This window comes from Chaetomium fimeti (genome assembly GCF_033439085.1).
Source record: "Chaetomium fimeti strain CBS 168.71 chromosome Unknown B0H64scaffold_13, whole genome shotgun sequence".
In the NCBI taxonomy this organism is placed as follows: Eukaryota; Fungi; Ascomycota; class Sordariomycetes; order Sordariales; family Chaetomiaceae; genus Chaetomium; species Chaetomium fimeti.
Genome location: NW_026944341.1, coordinates 232,334 through 256,156, shown reverse-complemented (window position 1 = coordinate 256,156; position 23,823 = coordinate 232,334). Strand labels below are relative to the sequence as shown.

Genomic DNA, 23,823 nt, shown 5'->3' with positions numbered 1-23,823 from the left:
CTGGGACATGAAATACTCCATTTTTGCGTGGTTTGGCATGATCAAGTCCTGTATTGCCTCGTCTGGAGATCATGTCGTATCTATTTCGCTGCTACTGGCTACGGATCGTAATGTGGCCAGGACAAAGAGTCGGTTGTCGTCATCGATCGACGAGCTCTGGCCACGCATCAACCAGACACCGCAACACCCAATTCTTGGGTTCCGACAATCTGGCTACTTTTGTTTCTTGTATTACTGGATATGCTAATTACACAACTGATCATCGAATAAAGCCGCTGATGACATCAACATGGTGTGAAGTAAACTCAACACTCCCACGCCACAACTTGGCCCACTACCATCACTACGTCTTAGTCCGTTGATCCGGCGGTGGAGACAAAGGCACCCACGTCAAAATCGATAGCTTTATTTTAGAGTTAACCAAAAGGCAACTGAAAGTAACGTGAGGCAGGACTCTATATTTAGCACAGCCGTTTTCGGTGCCACGGGGCGGATAGGAGCCTAAAGGAGACGAGATTCCGGCTGGGCTTCGCCAAACCAGGCGTCTCGGCCTTTCCGGTCAACCGGAAAATGTGCCAAGAGAGAACCTTATGGCTCCTGCCAGTGCATAAGGGTAACTCACGTCTTGGGGACCATTGCCGAAGTTGGGTGGTAATATCTGGGGTGCAGGTGACCTCGCAGCGGATAATATCGTTCTCACCCGGCAATCATCGTGACTCAACGCGAGGGCAAAAAGGCATGACAACCTGAACAGAGGCTTGGGCAACGCGCTGTTTCCACGATGAAGAGGGAATATGGCAGAGGTCTGATTCGTCATAGGTATTCCCCGCCTCGGTACATACATGCAAGGAGAACGGGAGTACGGATCAACTGCCCATCTCACATCCACCATGCCTCATCCCCCACACATCAACCCTGCCAGACATTCGGCCCAGGAGCCTTGTAGCTCGTCCGCACGGGGTAATACGACCACAACAGGCCGGGGTCGTTGGTCCTGTACGCACCCGGGAACGAGACCAGGGGCCCGGGAGAGCCGTTCCCGCCATTCTTCAGCTCGATCTGGGCACACGACAGATAGATCTGGGCGCCGCCGGCGCTCTGGGCCTGGTGCAGCGCGATGCTCTCGACGCGGACGAGGTACTTGCCGCTGGGGACGCTCTTGGGGACGGTGAATTCGACGGTTTGCTTGTCTGTGTGGATTATTGATCAGCATTCCCCGTTTTTTGTGAACTAGAGTGAGAGTAGAACATACTGTAAGCGGGCCAGGTGTCCTCTCCCGAGGTGAGAGCGCCGCCGGCACCGGGCCTGGCCGAGATCTCGGCGACCTTGAACCACACGTTCCCAGATGCCTCCCAGGTGTTGATGTCGCTACCCTCGGGAACGCGAGCCATGTAGAAGGAGACGGGACCGAAGTGGGTGATGGACGACATGGCGACGAACCCCAGCTTGTCACCGGCCGAGACAGAGGCGGTCCCCGTGCCGGGCTTCATCTGGAAACAACGGATGTCCTGGGAGTTGACGTCGGTCACGCCAAAGTTGCCCTGGTAGTTCTTGGTCTGGCGGACCGTGGTCCATTCTCGCTGCTCGGCGACGCCGTTGACGATGAGCTTGGAGAAGCGGTCTGCTGGGGTCAGTTGTCGTTGCGGCCTTAAGGAGATAGAGCTTACAGTGGGCATCGGCAGTAGCTGCCATGAGCAGCAGAGACGGGAGGACCTTCATCTTGGGCGTGTTGTGTCGAGAGAGCAGTGGTGTTTCGAGGCAGCTTGTCTGGACGAGGCGAGACCCCCAGAACAGCCCAAGGGATACCAGGGGAGCATATATAGTAACTGAACCTCGTGGGCTACGACCTAAACCAGTCACGGCTTGTTCGAATACTACCGAAATCAAATAAGGCCAAGAATCTAGACACTACCTTCAATCTTCTGGGCCAACCCCACGCAGCCCATTGACAGATTGTGACCCTAGGGCGTGTTTAGCCTGTTTGTGGGAATGAAGTGGGATGACGATGCCACTGGACGCCGCCAGGGCAAGTGTGGACAAAAGTGATGGCTCTCGTTCGGAATTGTCTGGAAGACACAACGACGGTAAATACAGTGAGTGGCCGAGCCTTCGCTACCTGGCACCTTGTTCGATTCCATGGTTCCTCTATGTCGAGCCACTGCTCTCAGGCTTCACCACCGTCTTGTTACCTCACTGGCAGTGTTGGGCAGAGACCCAATCCCTTCCCAATCCGTGCCCTCCGTAACTTGCCCAATACACTTACGATTCACCAACGCAGCCCCTAATCTCGTTCTCGATGAGTAGCATGAGAAGAAGTCCACAAAATAGTGGGTTGGCGTCCTAGAAGGACAGTGGGAGAGTGGTTGTGAAGTTGAGCACTGCCGAGGCAACTGTCAACTGGCATGACAAACTTGGAAACAGGTTCGACTGAGAAATGGCGCGGGTTGGACCCTGATCGCCCATTCATCCAATCCACACCCGGAAAGAGCAACCCGGAACCCTTCGGGTGGAAAGAGCGCGGGATTTTCCGAGGTCCGACCAAACCGAGCCGCCGGCATCGCCTTGACGCTCGGACCAGTTTGTGCACGCTAAACCGAGATGGGATGATCAACTTTTTTTTAGCGCAACGGACCGGCCAGCTGCCACGATCGAATTCCACTCACCAAGACCACTTCAAGTTCCTTTTGCTGTGTAGATTTCTCTCCACTGCCTTCTCTGCTCGTTTTAGTAACCCTACACGTTACGGTCACTACTTTCAAGATGTTCATGGCCTCCAGGATCCAGACCCGCGCCTTCTCGGCGTCGGCGAGAAACGTAAGCACTCGAACCGCCGACTACCCATTCCTTCCGCGGGGCGCTTCTGCCCCTCGCGACCTCGTGCGGGCAGCTAGGTGGCCTTGGGCCCTGTATCGCGCAGGCTGGCTCCTGGACCGGCCATGTGTGCAATTGACACAATTGAGGGCATTGGCACCATTGACATGCAGCTACTGACTGTTTGCGCGTCCTCCAGCTCTCCAAGGTTACCGTTCTCGGTGCCGCCGGTGGCATCGGCCAGCCGTTGTCGCTGCTCCTCAAGCTCAACCCCAGAGTCACTGAGCTTGCGCTTTACGACATCCGTGGCGCCCCTGGTACGTCCCTGCATCATGGCACACCTCCCTGGCGAATTGCTGACATTCCCTCCCCCTCCCCTAGGCGTTGCGGCCGATGTGTCCCACGTCAACACCAAGTCCAACGTCAAGGGTTACGAGCCGACCCCCAGCGGCCTGGCCAGTGCGCTCAAGGGCGCCGAGGTGGTCCTGATCCCCGCCGGCGTGCCCCGCAAGCCGGGCATGACCCGCGACGACCTGTTCAACACCAACGCCTCCATCGTGCGCGACCTGGCCAAGGCCTGCGCCGAGTCGGCCCCCGAGGCCAACATCCTGGTCATCAGCAACCCCGTCAACTCGACCGTGCCCATCTGCGCCGAGGTCTTCAAGGCCCGCGGCGTCTACAACCCCAAGCGCCTCTTCGGCGTCACCACCCTCGACGTCGTGCGCGCGTCCCGCTTCGTCAGCGAGATCAAGAAGACCGACCCGGTCGACGAGAAGATCACCGTCGTGGGCGGCCACAGCGGCGTGACCATCGTGCCGCTCTTCAGCCAGAGCAGCCACCCGGACCTGTCGTCCAACGCCGACCTGGTCAAGCGCGTGCAGTTCGGCGGCGACGAGGTCGTCAAGGCCAAGGACGGCGCGGGCTCCGCGACCCTGTCCATGGCCATGGCCGGCGCCCGCATGGCCGAGTCGCTGCTCCGCGCCTCGCAGGGCGAGAAGAACGTGGTCGAGCCCACCTTCGTCGACAGCCCGCTCTACAAGGACCAGGGCATCGACTTCTTCAGCTCCCAGGTCGAGCTCGGCCCCAACGGTGTCGAGAAGATCCTGCCCATCGGCAAGGTCGACGCCGTCGAGGAGAAGCTGATCGAGGCCTGCCTGACCGACCTCAAGGCCAACATCCAGAAGGGCAAGGCCTTCGTCGCCGAGAACCCGGGCAACTAAGTTGTTTAATACAAGAATTGGCAATGCGGATGACCAAGCGGGCTCTCTGGGCTGACCTTGCGTCTCCAACCGCTTACCCTATGAACGAGCAAGACGCGATTGCTTGTGATGTATAATACTAGCAACGCATTTTGAATTTGCAGTTGACCCAACCTACGAGCTGGGCCGTCCAATAGAAGTGAGATGAGATGAGTGGCCATGTCTTGATGTATCAACCACGCCGCGCGCCACGCCGGAGAATGCCATGTACACAAATGCATCCACCACACCATCTATTCCTGCCCCGTACTATATATGTACACCACTCAAACAACACAACCAAACAGACAAGACAGACAGACCAAAAAGAACCCCATCCCCCCTCTATTCACACCCATCCATCCATCTAATTAGTAAACCACCCCACCCCACCATCCCACTCGCACTCTCACGCCGCAGCCGGCTCCTGCACGCCAAACCTCGCCCTCACCGCCGCCTGCCTCTCCTGCACCTTCCTCTCAAACTCCGCCACCTTCTCCTGCGCCTTGCGCTCCTCCTCGCGGGCCTTCTCGGCCGCCACCACCGCCTTCCTCTCCCTCTCGCGCTCCAGCTGCTCGGGCCTGCGCTCGGCGATGTCGCGCGCCTTGAGGTCGCTAAACAAAAACTTGAGCACGACCTCGATGACATAGCAGGCCGCGTAGTCGAGCAGCATGACGACCGTCATGGTGGTCTTGAACTCGGAGGTGAAGGGGACGAGCTTCATGGCCTCGTTGAGCTCGGGGATCAGCTCGGTCGAGCAGGCGAAGGCGATGCCTGTCACGCCGACGATGCCGTAGAACATGCCCTTGTTTTCGGAGAGGGATTCGCGGAAGGGCCGGCCCTGGTAGTTGACGGCGAAGGTGGAGATTTGTTGGATCAGTTGGAGCAGGTAGACGGCTGAGTTGAGGAGCGAGGGCGCGAACTCGGCTTCGAGGTCCACGGATTCGGAACGGCTGTAGTGCGCGTGCGTTAGTATCGGCAACATTGTGAGATAGAAAAAAGAGGGGGAAAAGGGACTTACGGAGCAAGCTTTTCGCAGAACCGGGCGATGTAGATCAGGGTCGCCACGTGAACCGCAAACTGGCCGAGAATCGAGCCGATGATGTAGAAGTTGAAGATGTTGGGCTGCGGCCGCTCCTTGGACAGGCCCTCGACCGACTTGGCGCGCGAGATGGACAGGAAGCACACGCTCATGAGCATGCCGCTGATGGTGATCTGCCCGTCGCCGAACTTGATGCCCTCCAAGTACAGCACGCTGAGACTGTACGCGCTGATCAGGCAGTTGAGCGCCAGGATCTTGTACATCTGGATCGTCGCCACTAGCGTGCACCGGCCCTGGCGGATGATGTTGGGGATGGCGACGACGTTGCGCAGCTTGGAGGTGAACGGGGCCGCCACAGACGCGTCGCCCAGCTTCAGCGACGGCGGCTCGTCGTCCATCTCGGCGTCCATCATCGATTGCGTGAGCTTGTCGGCGAAACCAGCCGCTTGCTTGGCCGCTTCGGCCTGTTTGGCCTTGCGGGGGTCCGCGTTGATCAGCTGTTGGGCGGCGGGCGAGGTAACCGTCTCGATGTTGGTGCCGTTGGCCTGCGCCAGCTGCTCGACCGTGACGCCCTTCTTCTGCGCTTCACGCTCCATCGCCTTCTGGTAGTGGGGGTTGGACGGTCCAGGCGGGTACATGTGGGCGATCATAGCAGGGACGGGCGGGGCGGGCTGGTTCCAGCGCTTCATCATGTCAGCCTGCTTTTCGTAGAGGCCCTTCATCTTGGTGTTCCGCGAGTGTTCCGCAATCCGGGTAAGGTCTTCCTGGGTACCGTTGAGCAGGGCAACACCAATATGAGCCTGCTTGAGGGCGCCAACATCGTTGGTGCCGTCGCCAGCCATGAGCGTGTAGTATCCCATATCCTTCAACCCGAGAAGAATGTCCTCCTTCTGCTTGGGCGAGACACGGGCATACACCCACGTGTACCGGAGAAGCGACTTCCAGGCGACCTGGCCCTTGAACTTGCTGAGCGCATAGCCGGTAACACACAGATCCTTGGTCTTGATAATTTCGGGGTCGATGGGCAGAGTGGGGTCGACGTCGATCCGCACCTTGTCGTCAACGCTGCGCCAGATGAGCGATTCCTCGCCGTGCACGCTGTGCTCCGGCGCATCCAAGATGAGAACATCACGATCAACAATCTCGACCTCCTTGGCAACATGGACGGCAGTGAGAGGGTTGTCACCGGTGATCATGACCACGCGGTGGCTGCTCTCGTTGAGCATCCGGACGGCCTCCTTGGCGTCGTCCTTGAGCGGGCATTGGAGTACGAGGAAACCGGCAAAGTGGAGATCAGCTTCGACCTTTTCCCGCTTGAGGTCGTTAATCCTGCTCGCGCCCAGCTCGCCCTCGGTGGTGAGGTGCTTGTATGCCAGGGCCAAGACCCTAGAGCCGCGGCGGGTGAAGTACTTGAAGGTCTCCTCGTAATCCTTGGGGATGGTAACCAGCATTTTCATGATTGTCTCGGGCGCACCCTTGACAGCGACAAATGTGCCTCTCACCTTCCGGCCGGTTCTAGCATCGGTGGCGTTGATAGTGGCAACAGAGCTCTGGCGCTTGAGGGCGGACGAGAACTGGAAACGGCGCTTGACCTGGACAGTGCCCATAGTACCAGCGGCGGACGCACTAGCTGGCTTGCTGGTCAAGGTGTCATTCTTTCCAAGGCTCCAACCCAGAGCGGAGAGTGTGGCTTTCTCCATCGGGTCACCCACGATGTCGCCTTCGTCGAGTTTCACCAGGGCGTGAGCGGACGCGAGGACCAAAGTCGTCTCCATGCCAGCGTCGTGAACGGGGGTCATGCGGCTGTGGGCGCCATCAGAGTCCTGGGGCGTGTCGGTACCAGAGTGGCCGAGACCAAGGCCAGCAATACCCTCAACAACCAAGTCTTCTCCGGTCAGAGTACCGGTCTTGTCGAAGCAGGCCACGTCGATGCGACCAGCAAAGGGGATTCTAAAGGGTTCGGTGCAGAAGATGGCAAACTTGGCGAGCGCAGCCAAGCTGGTGTTGACGGCCAAGCTGAGTTCCATGGGCAGCTCAGGAGGGACGACGCTGGTGACAATGAGGATGCAGTCCAGCAGCAGCTTGGAGCGCTTGCGGTCCTTGCGGACACCCTCGTCCCAAACATACCACGACGCGGCCAGGGCGAAGATGAGAAGGAAGAGGATGAAGAGCAGAGCCTCAACGTTGTTGGCCGACACACGCTCTGTCGAGTAGATCATGGTCCGCACGAGGCTGCCCTGGGATGTTTCGAATCCGGTCTTCGTAACAATAGCCATGGCGCCGTTGTCCGGGGGCGGGGGAACGCCTGAAGCAAGCTTCGGCTTCTCCTCCTCTGCATTTCCATGGGTGATCTGGAGGATCTTGGTACCGCCCCACAAAAACGAGTTCTTGTCCAGACCGTCGGTCTCAATCGTGGCCTCGCCAGGCCGGAGCTGGATGGAATCCTTCAGGAGCGGCGTGCTCTCGCCGGAAAGCATGGCCTCGTTGACAATGGCCGTTCCCTCCACCAAGAGCATATCACAGGCCATACCACCGTCCTCCTTAGTCCGTGTAACCGACGCCAAGTCACCCGGGAGCAGCTTGTCGCTCTGAACCTCAATCCACTTGCCAAGGCGATAGACGTAGATGCTGTAGGGCTTGATGCTCATGCTTCGGAACTCGGTCAAGGTACGCTGGCGCTGCCACACGACGGTGCTCTCGAACATGACGAGCATGAACAGGGTGAAGAGCGAGTAGTACCAGTACTCGTCCAACAGCCACAGTCCGACGCAGAAGATCTGGAAGACGAAGAAGGGTGCCACGGCATGTTCCTTAAAGAGCTCGGTGAAGGTCGGGACGGGGATGTCGAACGTGTTGGTGCCATAGTGCTGCTCGAGGCGTTCCAGCTCGGCGGCGCTCGTGATACCCCGGGAGGTCTGGAACTTCTCAAGCTTCGACTGCGGCTCGGCATCGATGTCGTAGGCAAGGGTGCCAAAGGACTTAGACTCGGGGTTGTAGAGGAACCGGCGTTTCTGGAAGAGGAACGAAAGGTTGGTCTTGCCTCCGACCTAGCCAAGTTGGTCTCGTCAGTATGTGCCGGAACGGGGAGGAAAGGGGGCGTTTGGGGCTCACGTTGTCGCGAACCAGCTTGCAGATGTCGGCCGAACCGGCATTCGCAGCCGGGATCACCTTGATCAGCAACGCATCCTCAACAGAGCGTGCCTTCTTGGCGGTAAAGGTAGCGTTGAGATTAACACTCCAGTGGGTGCAGAGCCAAACCAGGGTCTGGCATGTGATGATTGTGCCGACCCAGACGAAGGTCCACTCGGGCGCCTGAATGTACTGATCGTAGAGTTCGGGGGTCAAGTAGTAGCGCAAGAAGATGGGCCAGATAACGGCGAAAGGCCAGACGTATGCGTGCTGGTACAAAGGCAGCGGGCGCAGAAGGTCGGCCCTCTGGATCTGCGCGTTGTCGACGAGCGGCGCCATGGCTGGTCGAGCGAAAGGAAATTATGGGAGAACCGTAGATAATGTCCACATTGAAGAATAAGACGCGGCCAGGCCGGGACGATACGAATCGGCGCTGATGAAAACGAAAAAGAAAAAAAAGGGGCAAACCAGTTCGATGGAAAAATGTCCAGAAGAGAATCGGTGACGACGGGCAGCCAAGCAAAGAACCGGGAACGCGGGTTGCGTGGGATGCCATTTTTGGCCCCAATTGACTGGGTGGCATCAGTGGCATCTTCTTGGCGCAACGGCCTTTGCCGCCTCAGCTGCCTGCCTGGAGCTGTGACAGCTGGCACCATGTGGTGGAAACTGGCAGACATGCATGAATCGAACCTCCCAACCAGTCCCCAATCACAATCACATCCTCACTTTCATCAGATGGTTTCCCGCTACGTTGGTTGAATAATTCGAGAATAGATGCTTCATAGATACACCCCGTGATTCCTCAGGAACAGCTGTCACCTTTTGTCATTTTTCCCTATCCTTCACATTTTATTCAAGCAAATGGCGGAAGGTTTTTATGGCAGGTACGAAGGAGCCTGGAGACTCATGATCGGAATCCCATCCCATCTAGCCGATGTAATTAAATCATCAACCCCATTTTCGTCGCATATCGAGACGAGTACCTCATGGCTACATGGGTGCCGTGGTGATGGACCGAGGTACCACAGTGCTCGGGCAGAGTCTAGACTCGGGCTGCAGTGGTGACGCACACAGTGCTCATGGATACTCGGGCAACTAATTAGCAGAGTTCCAGAGACACATGATGCATGGCGTAGGTCATTCTTCTTCTCTCCATACCTGAGGCACCCCTCCCAACTTCCTCGGTGCTACCTATTTAATCGACCCCCACCCCATCTCTCCATCCCCTTCCTCTTCCTCCTCTTCCTTTCTACACGTCGCTCTACAGTACACACCAAGTCGTAACGCCCTCCGACACCTCAAAATCCTCTGACCCGTCCCGATTAGAACTTGGACCCAGGAGATGACAACGACGGCATTGAAGAACCCGAGCTCTTCCCCGAATGCGGAAGACAGCAGCGGGACAGCGATCCGGTTTCTCGTTAACCTCGTGGTCCCCTTCTGAAAGCCTCCTCCTCTGAGCCATCATCGAAGTCTTCCCCAAAGTGTGTACTGTCCAAATTCCACAAACCAAGTTGGTGTCGGAGGGAAGGAAGTCATTACAGCCAACTGAAATTTATGATCCATGATCCAGAAGACCACAGCGAGCCGGCTTTTGGTGATTCTTTTCCCCGTCATTTGATGGTTTTTATCACCAAACGCCACCAGACCGTTCAGATGCAGCCCTCAAGTGAAAAGGGAAACCGGCATCAAACCCCTGTGGATGGCACTGCAAATTACGGTCTGCGCGGTCGTCTCAAGAATCCCCGACTTCCAGCAGCAACACGGGGTTCTCCCGCTGTGCTGCCCCCCTGCCTGATGATCAAACTCGCTGCTGCTATTACTCACTATCACCACTATAGCTCGCTACCATAGGTGGAAAGGCAGGGGCGTGAGCATGACCGCGGGGGAGGCAGTCGTCCGAATGCATAACAGGGGCTCAAAAAGTCGTATCATTATGTGGCCTGTGATGAAATCTAAGAACCCCCCATCCATCGGATATGCACCGATAGGTCGCCAGCTAACCAACATGCATGTTGAGCTACTGGTCGAGGGGGGCTGAGGCTGCCGAACAAATCAAAAAGTTGCGGAACGGCTCAAGTGAGCTGGGCTGGCGTGTCTTTTGACAATGATTTACGGGGAGAAGTGGTGGTGGTTTGCTGAACAACATCTACGGCTAGTAATCGGGACCGCTTGTTGGGGACAGCTTATGAATCAACTCTGTCTCGGTATGTACCTACTAAATACCCAAGGATAGCTACCCCTTTCCGCTCTGTTCTAAATAATGAACCAATAAGCCATACTCCATACCTAAAACATATTCTTTCGGGTCCCAAGCCAGCCCGTCGCTGTTGCATAATCAGTAAAGTTGCTCGCCACGCTTCGCCCCCTAGTTGACCAACATGGAGGCAATCCGAGTCATATCTGCTTCAGCTTCATCTCCTTCCCCTCCTGCACATACACCACCGCCTTGCTGCCCTTGTTCCTCGGCCAAAACTGAACCACCACCTTCCCGGGAAGCACCCACTCGTGGGGGGACGGCTTAAACCGCGACGCCTGCCGGCGCAAGCTCTCAAAAATGTCATTCCTCGTTGAAGCCACGCGGACGAGTCCCTCCCCACCCGTCTCCGGATCAAATATGCCGGCCATCTCCCCGAACGGGTGGAGGATAACCTCTGGATAAATCTTCCAACCAATGTTGACGTCCAGATCGCGCAGCGCGGGCGCCCTGACGCGGATCTCGTCTATCAGTTTGCGCCAGATGCGGTCTCCGAAGGGCACGCCGCGCAGGTGGGGGTCAACGGACCGCGCGAACCTCGCGTAGCGGAGGTAGACACGATCGTCCCTCTGCGTGATGTTCAGCTCCAGGTGGCGGAGATGTTGGAGGCGGCGCGTGTCTCTCCGCGGCGGCGTTACGAAGAAGCGGTACGCGTCGGCCGTCGAGGTGAAGACGGGTGTGACCATCTCGAACAGGATCTTGGACGACTCGACGTACCTAGAGAGATCGAAGATGGGGTGTTCCGAGTCAGCCTAGATCTACCGTGACCTCTCTTTTCCCACACACGTCAAGAGCAGGCAGGAGGAGGGTTGGGGGGGGACACTTGGCTTACCACGACCGGCACGTCAGAAAGACGTTCATAATCAGCGGCGGTACACGATACGACTTGGGCAAGAGGCCATGCGCCACGTGGAGGGCGCGCTGGCACTGCTAGTGCCGGCGGCCCCAGTTGCGACGTAGAGCGAAGGACTCGCCGTGCTCGGGGTTCAACCAGATGATCTGGGGTTCGATTCTGCTGCGTAGATATTCTCGTGGATCCTCCATCTCGGGCACGCCAGGGTTCCGCGTGCATGGGCAATGTATCAGCCTGGTGCTGCTCCTGCCGCGCGAGTAGATGTGCATGCGCACGTTGGAGCCGACACATCCGGGTGCCGGGTCGTGAGATCCGAGGTAGCTGCGCTAAAGTTCCCGGAATATTTCATGTCGGAGCTCGATGGGTAGGTGGTTGACGTTACGGCAAGTCAGGGGTTGGAATATTAGGGGGCGCAAGGGGGTGATAGAGTTTGTATGGTTCATGTTGTGGTCATCATGCGTAATTCCTTAGGTATAAGGATTGTGGCATGAGGAATGTGGACGGGGGAGAGAGCCTGAGGAACTTGAGCTTCGATCGGTGTATTCTGGTGGAGGAATGCAGATCTATCTTCCATATTGTTAAGCAAGGTGGGTGGATACTAAGGCAGGTAGGTACTCCATACCTTCCGGTCTTGACAGGTACCTACCCGTACGAGTAGTAATTACGGTAGGTAGAGGCAGGCAGGTGCTGTCACAAGCCAAGGAGGTGCATTGCAAGGGGCATTGTTGGCTACGGGAACAGGTAGCTGCTTTAAATTGAAGCCAAAACGCAACACTTATATTGCTACCTACCCAACGCCGAAAGGGGGAACTGAACAATGCAAGGTCGCTAGCCTGGGAGTGAACCCATCGATGATCAACCCAACGCCGTCTCCAAAATGCAAATAACCCTATACAGCGAAGAGAGGCTGGAGAACTATCCATGGCCGTATGGAAAGTCGAGACCCTGTATATATATCTTCGAAACGAAACGCCGCAAACTTTGCTCATGAACATGCCCAATAATTCAAGACGCTCATTCCCTAACAACGTATAGCTTGGCGGAGCCCTCAGGAACCCACGACCCCCGCGTCGTCCCGACGCCCCGGCCTTACCTTTGGCAACTCGATCTCGCCGTCCGAATCCGAGTCCCCATCTGCCGCCGCCTTGTCCAGCATGCGGTCAATCTCGTCATCACCTAGCGCCTGCCTCGGTTTTGACAAGACGGTTAGGCCTGTGGAAACCGGTAGCTGTTTTAGCCTGGGTGTTGGCGCCTGGGAATGGGCTTGGTGGTCACCGTTCATTTTCCTCCGTGGCGTGCCTCGCGTTACCGACATGGGGGAGCCGCCTACGAATGGGGGTTCGTCGATGTCCATGGCCGACGGAGACTTGTCGAAGACGACCCGCTTTTGGGTGTGCGGTTGGGAGTGCGATTGCGAGCGGGCGTGATGCGGCGGCCGCCCCGTGGGCAGGCTCTTCCGCGGTTGCGACGTTGGGAGCGCGGTTCTATGCGGCGCCATGTGGCTTGATGGAAGTGGTTGAGAGGCCGAGGGGGGGAAGGCGTGCTTGAGGTTGGCCGAGTTGCCCGGGCTGCTCATGAAGAGGAGCGACTCGATTGCGTCTTGTTCACGGACGTTGGTGTGTGGTGAGACGAGCATGCCGTCCGAGGTGGCGCTCCTGTGTCGGCCTGGGGCAGGATAGGGGCTAGCGCGTAACCCGCCTGCGTTGGGTGAGGTGTGGCGGGAAATGAAAGGGGGTATTTGTCGTGGGTTAGGTTCCCTGCGTGGATTCCCTACGTGCTGCGATGGCTGGATCGAAACTGGCGGAGCGAGCCCGTGGCTGGTCTTGACGGGGGATGACGAGTTTCCCCGGGACGTGGATTGCGGGGACGTCCTCCACTGAGGTTCACCGGGGCGGCCAGAAGAGTGGTGCTGTGGGCCCGTGGCTGGGGTCGTGTTGTTGCTGGCGCGATGCGAGGCGGTAGAAAGCTGCGGGCTTGCTGACGAGCCGTTCCTCAAGTGTATCGTTGAGGCACTGGAGGCAGGCGAGGCCGCCTGTGAAGCCAACGTCTCGACCTGCTCGATGGAGTGAGACTGCCATCCATGGTTAACCTTGACCATGGCGTACGACAGGCGCGCTTTTATCTCGGCCGACAACTGGCGACAAGTTAGCACACCGAACTATCTCCGCATCGACTCGAATCGTACCTCTCCGATACGGCTTCCCGCGGTGGATGCCACGCTAACGGTGCTGGTATTCCTCGAGTGGCCGATCATTTGCCTCGGGGACACGTTCGACTTGTCGCGCGTGTGCTTCACCACACCGTCGGCCATCCGCTTTTTTGACGCGCCGTGCGCCATGTCGGTCGCGTCTTCGGGTATCCTCGCTTGGGCTGCGGCGATCTGGGACAGTTGGTGTAATTGAGATCCCTGGCTCGAACCCTGGGCGCTGCCGGTGCCGGGGCTCAACCTCCCTCCGCTCGCGGGCGGGGTAAACACGGAGTCGGTGCCGTTGGTGGTGCTCGTCCCCTGCGAATTGCTCCGAGAAAGTGGTAGCGGGTGTCGGTTTGGCAATTGTGGGGGATAGTTATTCTCGGTGGGGGCGCGGTATTCGAGCGAGGACAATGTGGAATAAGCGGCGGTTTCTGGTCCGAGATCCCAGGAAGCGCGGGATGCAACGGCATGGTCTTCGCGCCTCGTTAAATTGCCGCCTGAAGTGATGGCGCGGAACCGAGGCGCGTCGTCTCCTGGAGGTGGTCGTGTTTCGAGGGCAGCTCCCCTGGGCACTGCGGCGAATTGGTTCATATTTGTTGGGGGTGGCCCGGCGACAGTGTACGTGTACGGCGTCGAGTGCGATATGATGCTCGACCCTTTGTCTCCGGCGAGTCCGGGATCGAGTCGATGCGGAACCGCGGTTGGTTCCGGGTCTGTCATTGCGCAAGTAGGTGAATCGAGTTAATGTGCGTATCCAGAACCGGCAAGCGAAAGTAGCCAACGTTCTGGGGGAAGGGAGTTCAATGTGGTGGGGTGAGCCGATTGGTGGAGGGCGGGTTTGGAACAAGCAAAGTTGCGATATTTGGGCGGATTGGTGGTGGGTGTGCAGGCCAGTTGGTTACGCGGTTTGCGCGACGCCGCCGCGGCTCAGCAAGTGGGTGGGCGGGCGTGCCGTGCACAGACAGGATTGGAGACGTCCCCTCGGAACCAAGCCCCCACCCACCAACCAGCTGCGCTGTGGATGAATCGACGCGGCCCCGTTCAACCCGACGTCACGGGCAGGAGGCCCCGACCAGCCACTTGACGTTCGCCGCGTTCGAGTTGAAGACTTTTTATTACCGCGGCGAGTTACTGGACATGGGACTTGTGGGAGAACTACGATAGATTCGGTGTGATGAATTGATTGCGACGGTATCCTGGACCAATTCGAACTTGCCAAACAGCACTTTGTGTCGCAAGAATACCTGCCTACCGCGATGGATGCTCGCTAGGTAACTCAACGGCTCGGCCCCCTACCAAAGAATTTCATGGCCCATGCAGAGAAACGGGCAGTTCTGGCCAACCGTTGGGGAGGAGAAAACTCGACTTGAAAGCGGACGCGAAGTCACGTGGGCTGGTTGGTGGAAACGCGCTGCAAGCCACTGGAGGGGCTTGTTTTTATTTTGACCCCACGGCAGCCAGAGGTCCTGGGCAGGGTTTGGGTCACATGGTCACTCCTTGAGCACCGTGACAAGGCGTGGTGCACTTGAATGCCATTCATTCACCATCATCCTTCATCTCTACACCTCGCTCAAAATTTATTGTGTACGAATAGTTATCAATTGTTGATGCGATCGATCATCGGTGGGGCTCCATGAACCCGACTTGAGACACGCGCGTGGCGTGGCAAGGAATGCACCCGATCCGGCTAGGACACGTCTCCCCGCCATCTTCGGTATTCTCTCCCGAGCCTCGGGCCGTTCCTTTATCTGCAATCAATGGCATCTCCGAGGCACTGTGTTGAGGTACTATGACTGCATCAAAGACAGTGAGGCCATGAACTTAGACTGAGGTGTCTCTCATATTGTATCCGACATGAGCAGTCTCGAAGAGCGCAAATGAGCAGTCATTGTCCCTCCTCGCCCTAGGTTCCACCACACGGTGGCTCCATCCAGCTTGATGATGGTGAAAATGGATAATGAGTCGTCTACTCCATGCGGCGAGGCTAGAAGGCAACACGGTAAGTGTTTGAGGAAGGGGGAGATCGAGGGTATTACATCTCGGTAACCAGCAGATGGTTTCCGCTTCGATCGGAACCGGCATCGACCACCGATTGCCCGGAGACAGCCTACTCAACGACAACTTTCGTAAAGCCGCCCACTGCATCCCGGGGCCGTGGATTTCTTCTGTCTCACAAACACGTGGGCATCACCGGGGTGGCATCAGAACCCTAATTCCCGTCACCCAAGTCAATACACAGAGTCCACCATGCGGCATCATTGATATTCAACATGCCGATAAAAACCGTTAATCGTCCATCCTGACCGGCAGTGTGCGCGGGTGCTGCCGTAATCCTTGGCCGAGAGCACGACATCGGGGGATTCGACCGGTTTGTGAACGCCCAGGCCGGCCGCTGACGACCTTCCCGTTTTGGCTCTTGCAGACGATCATGCTGGCCTGTTGTTGGCCCCGCGAGAGCCCCCCGATCAAGCAGTTGACAGCTTCCCCCATGCTGGTTACCTCAACGGACCGAATCATGGGTGCCAGGTTGAAATCTTTTCTTAACCAGCACCCATCCCCCAAGCCATCCTTCGCGGCATGAAATACAAGGGTCCAATCAGCTCATCGGGTCTGGCTCCCAAAAGAAGATGCCGAGCTCTCGTTGACGGCATCGAGGAATCGCGATGGCCCTCTTTGAAGATTGCGTTTTGGGAGGCCCGACCGTGACTTGTGCCGTGGCGCTCGGGTTCCAGACAGGCGAGGCAGGTCAAAAGCACAGATACATACCAAGCTCGCCGAGAGAATTTGCCATCGATGGCGCCAGTGTCGTGTGCATGTCACGTCACGTCGCAGCGGAACTTTGGCTCTGGACTGCCATGAACCTTAAACGGCGCGGGGGGCAGCATCCTGCGGCCTGCAGCTCCCACGGCATCATATAAGATCGGCACGCCTGCTGCAACCCCGAATTGCGATTTCTTCACGCAGCCTCTCCCTCCACTCGGCTTCGAGGCAATTCGCAACCATGGGCGTCCTCGATAACTCCTCCCACGAGGAGGCAGCTCCCAAGGAGGCTCAGGACCATGTCCACGCCAAGACGGCAGCACGCGACGATGTCGAGGTCGGCGAGGTCAAGGAAGAAAACAAGTATGCGTACGACGAATCGCGCAAGCTGGGCATTACGGGTGCCGTCTTCCTCATCCTCAACAAGATGATCGGCACCGGTATCTTCTCGACACCCTCTAGCATTTTCGCAGCGACGGGGTCTGTCGGTGTGAGTTTGATACTCTGGGTGATCGGTAAGTCACCGCCAACCCCCCGGGTCTCAATGATCCCCCGCATGCTGACAGGCGGGCAGGTGGCTTCCTCACCTTTTGCGGGCTCAGCGTGTGGCTCGAATTCGGCCTGGCCATCCCGCGGTCGGGCGGCGAGAAGAATTACCTGGAATACATTTACCGCCACCCCAAGTACCTTGCGACCTGCATGCTCGCCTCGCAGATGATCCTACTTGGCTTCTCGTCCGGCAACTCTCTCGCCTTTGGTCGTTATATCCTCTACGCGGCGAGCGGCGAGCTCAATGATACCTACGCGGCACGTGGCGTTGGCGTCGCATGCGCCACCTTTGCCGTCGTGCTGCACGCCGTGGCACCGAAATGGGGTGTCCGGCTGTTCAACGTCCTGGGTGTCTTCAAAGTGGCCGTGTTGCTCTTTATCGTCTTCTCCGGCTTTGCTGCGCTGGGAGGACGCCGCCTGGTGCCGGACCCCCACAACTTTGACAACGCCTTCGCCATTGAGAGCGGCGAGGGATACGGAGGCGGCGGCGCGTATGCCTACTCCAACGCCCTGCTCAACATCGTCTACAGCTACAAGGGCTGGGAAAATGCAAACTATGTGCTCAGCGAGATCAAGGACCCGCGACGAACCCTGACCATCGCGGCACCGCTTGCGGTTGGCGGCGTGACGGTCCTGTACGTCCTTGCCAACGTGGCCTACTTTGCCGCCATCCCGAAATCCGACCTGGCGACCTCCGAGGTCATCGTGGCGGGCCTCTTCTTCCGGAATATCTTCGGCGACAGTGCCGGCGCCCGCACCCTCCCCGCCTTCGTGGCGCTCAGCAACCTGGGCAACGTGCTAGCCGTCAGTTTCGCCCACGCCCGGCTGAACCAGGAGCTCGGAAAGGAGGGTCTGCTCCCGCTGAGTCGGTTCTGGGGGTCCAACAAGCCGTTCAACTCGCCTGCTGCTGCCGTAAGCCAACCCCCCGCACGCCCACCACTCTTATTAAACAAACATTGACTAACCCACCCGTGCAGCTCTTCCTCCACTGGATCGTGACCATCATCGTGCTGCTCGCGCCGCCGCCGGGACCGGCGTACAACTTCATCGTCAACCTGTACACATACCCGGGCGCGTGGATCAACAGCTTCGTCGCGGGGGGGCTCATCTACCTGCAGTACCAAAAGTCGGAGCCGTGGAACCCGGGCTGGCGGACCTTCCTGCCCGTCACCGTCATCTTTTTGCTGTGCAACGCCTTCCTGGCCATCGTGCCCTTCATCCCACCGGCCGACTTCTGGGCGGACGGCTACCCGTACTACGTGTTCCCCGTTGTGGGCGTCGGTGTCTTGCTTTTGGGCGCTGTCTACTGGGCGCTGTGGACCAAGTTCTGGCCGGCGGTGCGCGGGCACAAGGTTGTGGCGGACCGGATTATCGATGAGAGGAATGGGGAGGAGGTGATTCGGTATCGCAAGGTGAAGACGCATGTTGCATGAGTGTTGTTGTCTACCAACCTGGTGTTTCGGGGTGATGGAGGGAGTGTCGGGGGTTTGTGGCAGAAGGAATAATTAGGATACCCGGTTGTTTCAGTGCTTGAAGGATGAATTCCAGCGCATGACTGTCCAGAGAAGTAACATCTTAAAATGAGACTTTGGATGTTAGGTAATAATGAGTCTCTCCATCAAGAGAAGAGAACTGCACCTTCCATGGCTCCTCACGAGCTGAAGCCCAGCGAGTGAGCGTCCCTGAAAGGTCCAACCTGAAATTGCCCCACCACTGCCCACCTCAAATCTGGTGGCCCCACTGCGGTCGTGTGGGCCCACTAACCAACCCCTGTGGTCTGGACTTTTGCGCCACGACTCCAAATGCCAGCTTGCAAGCGCGATCATGACCGAATCGAGCCAGATTCATAAAATTTACAAACGTCAGCACAAACCGCCCAGCGACGACGAGGCATCACAGACTCTATCCACTTCTACCCAGCTACCAGACATTCCAATACCAACCTCTGGATGAACCCTACCTAGCTCCAAAATGGTGAGCTTCCACTGTCCCATCCCCCTTTCCATCCATGGCGACACGTTACTGACCATCCCACCAACCCACCACAGAACACAACCTTCAACTCGGCGCTCAAACAGCGCACCACCATCCGCAAAGACCTCTCCGCCCTCGCCACCCCCCCAACAAGCAGCGACCCACACCAACCGAACCCCCTCACCCCAGCCGCGCTCGGCTCGCTCTCGGCCTCCCTAACCGCCTTCGCGCGCACGGTGGACGAGTACAACACGCTCGCCAAACAAGAGCTGAATTCAACCAAGCAAGACAAGGCCTTCGAGCGGATCCGCGACTTCCGCGCCGAGCTCGCCGACTTCCGCGCCCGCTTCGACACCCTCAAGGCCGCCCGCGACGACGCCGCCCACGCCGACAACCGCGCCGAGCTGCTCGGCCGCCGGCCCTTTGCCGCGGCCACGCCCGAGAATCCGTACGCTGGTGCCGGCGCCGCGGGGGCGGCGTCCGCGTCGGGGTATGGGATTGGGGTGGGTGGTGGTGGTGGGGGTGGGGGTGGGAGGGGCCATGCGCGCACGACGAGCACGGCGGAGGCTGGGGGGTCTGGGGCTGGTGGGTTGGGGATGGGGAGTGGTGATGTGACGCGCGAGGGGCATGCGCTACGGGAGCAGCAGTTCTTTGCCAACACGCACTCGGCGCTGGACGATTATATTGCGCGCGGGCAGGCGGTGCTGGGCGACCTGGGCCAGCAGCGCGAGATGCTCAAGTCGACGCAGCGGAGGCTGTACTCGGTGGGCAATACGTTGGGGATTTCCGGGGATACGATTCGCATGATTGAGCGCCGGGCGAAGGAGGATAAGTGGATCTTTGGGGCCGGGGTGGTGGTGTTTTTCTTGTTCTGCTGGCTGGTCGTGCATTTTCTGCGGTAGCCTTGCTCTGTCTGCTGTGTTGTTGGAGGGGGTGCTTGTTTGTTCATCTAGCGCGGAGTTTGGGCGTCGTCGGCGGTGCTTGCTGGTCAATTGAAGTCTATCAGGCAGTTGATGCCAACCATCTTTCTCTCATCCCAACCCCATGTCCCCAGTACGATACACGACACCATGCAACCACCCGCAAACAAAACACCTGATACCCCCCCCTCCCTCCCAACTCACCTCCTGCCCCTCACCCTTGCCGCAGCGCGATAGTAAACAGCACCTCGGCCGTGGTCTCCACCTCCACCACCTCCGTCGTCGGCAACACATGGTTACTCGTACTCATCGGCCCACCAAACCACGTCTCCCAGTCGCTCACATCCCACTCCAACCCGCTCGTCGTGATGCGACTCGGCCCGCCCACGGGCAGGATACCCACATGCTTCCCAAACACATCCCCAGTCCCACTCACCCCATCACCATCACCATCACCAGCACCACCACTATCCCTGTTAGCATCCCTCACCCGGATGCGATGCCGCCCCGGCTTGAGGAGGAAGGTCAGGCTCTCCCCGCTGAACAGATACACGCGCCCGTCGGCGTAGTCGGCGCCCCGCTGGAACAGGTACAGGTGGTGTAGCTGGCTCAGGCCCTGGTCGACGCGCCCGCCGAGGCCGCCGATGGCGACGATGTCGAGGGGTTGGTTGGTGATACTGCTGTCATCGTTGGGATGGGTCTGGGGTTCAGAGCTGGCCGTGGTGGTGGTGGCGGTGGTGGTGGTGGCGGTGGTGGTGTGGGAGTGTTGTTGGCGGATGTAGGCGACTGCTTTGCCAAAGTCGGTGGAATACTGGTCTGGGTCGCGGATGACGCGCGTTTTGGGACCGGTTGGCTTGTGGGACTCGTAGTATGATCGTACGGCGGGGGTTAGGGAGTCCAGGTCGCCTATGATCACGGCGAGGTCATCCTGGATGGGGAGGAGTTAGAGGGCCAGGTCAGGGGAGCAAAGTATGAGATATGGGCGGCGGAGGGAGGTTTACGAAACAGGAGTCCCCGTGCTCGCCGGCTGCCTCGTAGAGGGCGTTTGCCCCTCCATCTGCTGCCACTCGAACTTGGGCTGTTGTTCGTTGTTAGAGTTAACCTGTTTTTGTCTTCCTTTTCTCCTTTACTTTGTGGACGAACCATTGTCCCATAACCGCCGGGTCACATCGAGATGATGAAGGGGCTGGTTGAGCACAACCAGAGCAAATCCGGCCGAGCCTAACTGTGACACAGCCTTGTCTGCAGATTGTGGGCGGCCCTTGATGAGCTCTGCGGGATTCCACTCAAAAATGGCAGAATCCGCGGCCTTTGCTGTGTTGTCGTTGCCTTTGCTCATGTTGCTCATATTGCATGAGGTGTAAGTGGGGTTTGTGGGAGATGGGATGTTGTGTGGTTGTCGTCAACGAATTCTTTGAGCGCTTTCTGGGATAAGGCAGTCAGCAACGACTTAGCAAGTGGGGCTGCAAGAGTCAAAGTGGCGTCCACAGCCTGTTCTAAGAGCTTTGGATGGTGTAAGTCAAAGCACGGAACTCTAGGTAACCAAGAAGGTGCGGGTGCACCAGCAGTGAGTCCCTTAGACAAATGTATGCAAGAGGGTTTACTACTACGTAGACGATGTAGACATACAGTAGTCCATGGCCACTGAGACAAGAGGCGAGCGCGAGCTTGGTAAAGTCTGCATTCATCATTGTAAGAGCTTGAGCTTGTTCCCTCCACTCTTTGACTTCATAGTTAGGAGTGACCAAGGCCGCAGCTAGGTGACTGGCTTCATAAGGGAACACGAACTGAATGCTTAAGAGTCCTCTCAAGCTGACCTCCTAAGTCCCACGCATATAAGCCCCGACCCATCCACCGAAACTGCCTTCCCCATTCCTACCATTCAGCTCAGTATCCTACCCTCTTCCATCGCTTGCCTTCTTCTTTCCACACTCTCAGCAACTAATCCTCGGACTCCAGACAGAGTCCGCCCACACATGGATCTGCAAAGCGCCACGGCAGCGGAGCTGCATCGCTTCCTCGAAGCCTCCTTGCGAGGAACTATATGGGCGAGCAGAGCCACGCTTCGCACAGCGCAGCGCGTGCACGCCGCCGTGAACGGACCCGCCAGCAACCTCACCGGCTGGGAAGCCGGCCTCTGCGCCTCTCTTGACGAGGCACGTCGGATGGGGAGGCTCGCCCTCGACGGCGCGCATCTAATCCACGTCGCGCTGACCCGGGACCCGCCGCCGGTCGACGATGGCTGGGAAATAATCGACGACCACCACTCCAGCAGCGAGGACGAACCGACCGAGATCAACGACGGGTGGGACGACAACGGCGCTCTGTTCGACGACGAGCCCCTCGCGACCGGCTACACCCTGGCGGGTGGCGGCTCCGACGGCGACAGCGCTTCCGACACCGACCGACCACCTTCACACCACCGCGTTCCCTCAGCACCTACACCTCCCCAGCACAACCTACACCTCCCGCGAGACCCACCACCAAGCCCGCCGACACCACCCCAACCCATCCACCAGAACCCATCCACCAGAACCCATCCACCAGAACCCCGAACCGTCCAAATCCCCGCCAGAGCAACGCGAGACCTCGAAGCGGGCAGAGGAGGGCAAACCATCCCCAACCCCCCACGCCGCCGCCGTCCCGCCACCCCGCCCATCAACACGAACGACCCCTGGCGTCTCCGTCCCCGGTGGCGGCGGCGGCAGCAGCCGACAAGGCCCGGACAACCCGCCCAACATCCGCCCCCTGTTAGAGGCGGGCGAAGGAAGCGCACGGGAAAGCACGCTCGACACAGCCAGGCGGGCGAGGGGCCCGCCACGGGGGGGCGGGCCACGGGGCGCCGGGAGGGGCGGCGGGAGGGCTGGACGTGGTGGGCGCCTAGTCGATGGAGGGGCTAGCCGGCGGCGTGGGCACTAGACGATGGCGATGACGGTGTCGGTGTCGGTGGCGGGTTGGGAACGGGGGGGGGGGGGGGGGGGGGGGGGGGGGGAGGGTCAAGCGTTGGGAACGTGGCGGGGGGGACGGCCAGCCGGGTGAGGCGAATGGGACGGACGGGACTGGACCGGCGGCTGGGACGGGACCGGGACGGAGGTTGGCAAGGGGTTCGGTCTGGGACGCGCCGGGCGTACCAGCACACCTGCGGGGAGAGACTGGGGTAGGGGGTAGGATCGGGTGTGGCAAGCCCTGGGGGCGAGTTGCAAGGGAGGGGTTGAGTCGGAGTAGTTGAGTCGAGTGGTCGAGTCGGAGACGATGGGATGGAGGTCCAGATGAGCAAATATTTGTGGTGAATAGGCGTCGGGAAGCTGCTATTGTCGAGGCGTTCTGGTTAGCGTTAGATACCCGGGCGTGAAGCAAACAAGTGGAAGTGTGCGTTGAATCGTGTGCGAGAGGAGAGGTCTTCTGTGATCGTTCAGCTGTGGATAACCTCGAATGCCGCTGCGAAGAACGGGAAGGTCGACATTGTTGATGGTATCGGGATTGACATGGAAGTTGACAATGAGGTCCACAGTGACATTGAAGCTCGACAACTCCTGTCCTGCACTTCCAGGTTCAGGTCGTCCTCCAAGTCGCAAGTCCATTTTCCATGAAGTCCACTATTTGCTAAGCCAAACCTATCGAACCACCGAGAGACGCCAATATCTAGCAGGCGCCCCGGGATCCGACTCCTTGGCCTTCTTCATGGCCTCTTCGAAGGTGGCACGTCAAAGTGAGGGCGACCAGAAAACACACGAATGCTGGCGTAGGGTTGGCATGGGAGAGAAGCTTCGCCAGGCGACGCTGGAATTGTTGAACGGATTAATCTGTACATGGTCCTCTCGGTGTCGGTCATGTAGTCGCTAATGAGTTCTGAGGCGAGAAGAAAAACATCCAGTTAGGTTGGTTCACACGAGAAAATTGAGGAGACAACAAGGTGTCCGCGATCGAGTCAAGAAGTTCTATTCGATCGGAAGAATGACGACCATCATCTCGTGGAGTCGCTAAATTCGGGCCCGTCTTATCCATGGACTATTCGTTGCGCCATTTCTCGTCGTCGGGTTCGGCGGCCTTCAAAAACCCAGCAGGCCCGAATTTGTTCTGGATAAGTTTTGCGAATCCG

At 58.4% G+C, this 23,823-nt stretch overlaps 9 protein-coding genes across 9 annotated transcripts; 5 read left to right on the top strand and 4 right to left on the bottom strand.

Moving 5' to 3' along the window:
- Nucleotides 1-474: 474 nt before the first annotated feature.
- On the bottom strand, nt 475-1,859 carry B0H64DRAFT_58520 (glycoside hydrolase). The gene is made up of 3 exons (XM_062808476.1): nt 1,668-1,859; nt 1,253-1,621; nt 475-1,190 (listed from the first exon to the last, which is right to left on the bottom strand). The coding sequence occupies exons 1-3, from the start codon at nt 1,717-1,719 to the stop codon at nt 910-912; spliced, it is 702 nt and encodes a 233-aa protein (XP_062653964.1). The 5' UTR covers nt 1,720-1,859; the 3' UTR covers nt 475-909.
- A 901-nt stretch (nt 1,860-2,760) lies between these two features.
- B0H64DRAFT_427711 (malate dehydrogenase mitochondrial precursor) lies at nt 2,761-4,206 on the top strand (the record flags this gene model as incomplete). The annotated part of the gene is made up of 3 exons (XM_062805804.1): nt 2,761-2,814; nt 3,011-3,128; nt 3,193-4,206. The coding sequence occupies 3 exons, from the start codon at nt 2,761-2,763 to the stop codon at nt 4,029-4,031; spliced, it is 1,011 nt and encodes a 336-aa protein (XP_062653963.1). The 3' UTR covers nt 4,032-4,206.
- B0H64DRAFT_479161 (uncharacterized protein) lies at nt 4,207-8,750 on the bottom strand. The gene is made up of 3 exons (XM_062808288.1): nt 8,203-8,750; nt 5,071-8,138; nt 4,207-5,002 (listed from the first exon to the last, which is right to left on the bottom strand). Exons 1-3 carry the CDS (start codon nt 8,557-8,559, stop codon nt 4,459-4,461), a joined length of 3,969 nt encoding a protein of 1,322 aa, XP_062653962.1. The 5' UTR covers nt 8,560-8,750; the 3' UTR covers nt 4,207-4,458.
- A 3,292-nt stretch (nt 8,751-12,042) lies between these two features.
- On the bottom strand, nt 12,043-14,496 carry B0H64DRAFT_350393 (uncharacterized protein). The gene is made up of 2 exons (XM_062801429.1): nt 13,516-14,496; nt 12,043-13,464 (listed from the first exon to the last, which is right to left on the bottom strand). The coding sequence occupies exons 1-2, from the start codon at nt 14,239-14,241 to the stop codon at nt 12,379-12,381; spliced, it is 1,812 nt and encodes a 603-aa protein (XP_062653961.1). The 5' UTR covers nt 14,242-14,496; the 3' UTR covers nt 12,043-12,378.
- A 1,816-nt stretch (nt 14,497-16,312) lies between these two features.
- On the top strand, nt 16,313-18,334 carry B0H64DRAFT_58431 (amino acid/polyamine transporter I). The gene is made up of 3 exons (XM_062808473.1): nt 16,313-16,796; nt 16,856-17,757; nt 17,808-18,334. The coding sequence occupies exons 1-3, from the start codon at nt 16,523-16,525 to the stop codon at nt 18,261-18,263; spliced, it is 1,632 nt and encodes a 543-aa protein (XP_062653960.1). The 5' UTR covers nt 16,313-16,522; the 3' UTR covers nt 18,264-18,334.
- Nucleotides 18,335-18,608: 274 nt separating this feature from the next.
- Nucleotides 18,609-19,826, top strand: B0H64DRAFT_368440 (uncharacterized protein). Its single transcript, XM_062801979.1, has 2 exons — nt 18,609-18,804; nt 18,879-19,826. Exons 1-2 carry the CDS (start codon nt 18,802-18,804, stop codon nt 19,704-19,706), a joined length of 831 nt encoding a protein of 276 aa, XP_062653959.1. The 5' UTR covers nt 18,609-18,801; the 3' UTR covers nt 19,707-19,826.
- A 101-nt stretch (nt 19,827-19,927) lies between these two features.
- On the bottom strand, nt 19,928-21,112 carry B0H64DRAFT_412365 (thiamine pyrophosphokinase). Its single transcript, XM_062804924.1, has 3 exons — nt 20,868-21,112; nt 20,726-20,802; nt 19,928-20,652 (listed from the first exon to the last, which is right to left on the bottom strand). Exons 1-3 carry the CDS (start codon nt 21,070-21,072, stop codon nt 19,939-19,941), a joined length of 996 nt encoding a protein of 331 aa, XP_062653958.1. The 5' UTR covers nt 21,073-21,112; the 3' UTR covers nt 19,928-19,938.
- A 279-nt stretch (nt 21,113-21,391) lies between these two features.
- B0H64DRAFT_412364 (uncharacterized protein) lies at nt 21,392-22,683 on the top strand. Its single transcript, XM_062804923.1, is given in 2 exon segments — nt 21,392-22,250; nt 22,265-22,683. The coding sequence occupies 2 exon segments, from the start codon at nt 21,701-21,703 to the stop codon at nt 22,477-22,479; spliced, it is 765 nt and encodes a 254-aa protein (XP_062653957.1). The 5' UTR covers nt 21,392-21,700; the 3' UTR covers nt 22,480-22,683.
- Nucleotides 22,684-23,054: 371 nt separating this feature from the next.
- Nucleotides 23,055-23,647, top strand: B0H64DRAFT_58381 (uncharacterized protein). The gene has a single exon (XM_062808472.1). It carries the CDS (start codon nt 23,157-23,159, stop codon nt 23,565-23,567), a length of 411 nt encoding a protein of 136 aa, XP_062653956.1. The 5' UTR covers nt 23,055-23,156; the 3' UTR covers nt 23,568-23,647.
- Nucleotides 23,648-23,823: the final 176 nt, after the last annotated feature.

Excerpts from the sequence above, each read along its gene's own strand:
- B0H64DRAFT_58381 (XM_062808472.1), top strand. The coding sequence starts at position 23,157 with ATGCCGCTGCGAAGAACGGGAAGGTCGACATTGTTGATGGTATCGGGA.
- B0H64DRAFT_350393 (XM_062801429.1), bottom strand. The coding sequence starts at position 14,241 with ATGACAGACCCGGAACCAACCGCGGTTCCGCATCGACTCGATCCCGGA. Across the intron at positions 13,465-13,515 it reads CGGGAAGCCGTATCGGAGAG|TTGTCGGCCGAGATAAAAGC; the intron begins GTACGATTCGAG and ends ACTTGTCGCCAG.
- B0H64DRAFT_412364 (XM_062804923.1), top strand. The coding sequence starts at position 21,701 with ATGGATCTGCAAAGCGCCACGGCAGCGGAGCTGCATCGCTTCCTCGAA.
- B0H64DRAFT_58520 (XM_062808476.1), bottom strand. The coding sequence starts at position 1,719 with ATGAAGGTCCTCCCGTCTCTGCTGCTCATGGCAGCTACTGCCGATGCC. Across the intron at positions 1,622-1,667 it reads AGCTACTGCCGATGCCCACT|ACCGCTTCTCCAAGCTCATC; the intron begins GTAAGCTCTATC and ends TGACCCCAGCAG. Across the intron at positions 1,191-1,252 it reads GGACACCTGGCCCGCTTACA|ACAAGCAAACCGTCGAATTC; the intron begins GTATGTTCTACT and ends TAATCCACACAG.
- B0H64DRAFT_58431 (XM_062808473.1), top strand. The coding sequence starts at position 16,523 with ATGGGCGTCCTCGATAACTCCTCCCACGAGGAGGCAGCTCCCAAGGAG. Across the intron at positions 16,797-16,855 it reads TTTGATACTCTGGGTGATCG|GTGGCTTCCTCACCTTTTGC; the intron begins GTAAGTCACCGC and ends ACAGGCGGGCAG. Across the intron at positions 17,758-17,807 it reads CTGCCGTAAGCCAACCCCCC|CTCTTCCTCCACTGGATCGT; the intron begins GCACGCCCACCA and ends CCACCCGTGCAG.
- B0H64DRAFT_479161 (XM_062808288.1), bottom strand. The coding sequence starts at position 8,559 with ATGGCGCCGCTCGTCGACAACGCGCAGATCCAGAGGGCCGACCTTCTG. Across the intron at positions 8,139-8,202 it reads GCAAGCTGGTTCGCGACAAC|GTCGGAGGCAAGACCAACCT; the intron begins GTGAGCCCCAAA and ends CAACTTGGCTAG. Across the intron at positions 5,003-5,070 it reads TTCTGCGAAAAGCTTGCTCC|CCGTTCCGAATCCGTGGACC; the intron begins GTAAGTCCCTTT and ends CGCGCACTACAG.
- B0H64DRAFT_412365 (XM_062804924.1), bottom strand. The coding sequence starts at position 21,072 with ATGAGCAACATGAGCAAAGGCAACGACAACACAGCAAAGGCCGCGGAT. Across the intron at positions 20,803-20,867 it reads CCGGCGGTTATGGGACAATG|CCCAAGTTCGAGTGGCAGCA; the intron begins GTTCGTCCACAA and ends AACGAACAACAG. Across the intron at positions 20,653-20,725 it reads AGCACGGGGACTCCTGTTTC|GATGACCTCGCCGTGATCAT; the intron begins GTAAACCTCCCT and ends CTCCCCATCCAG.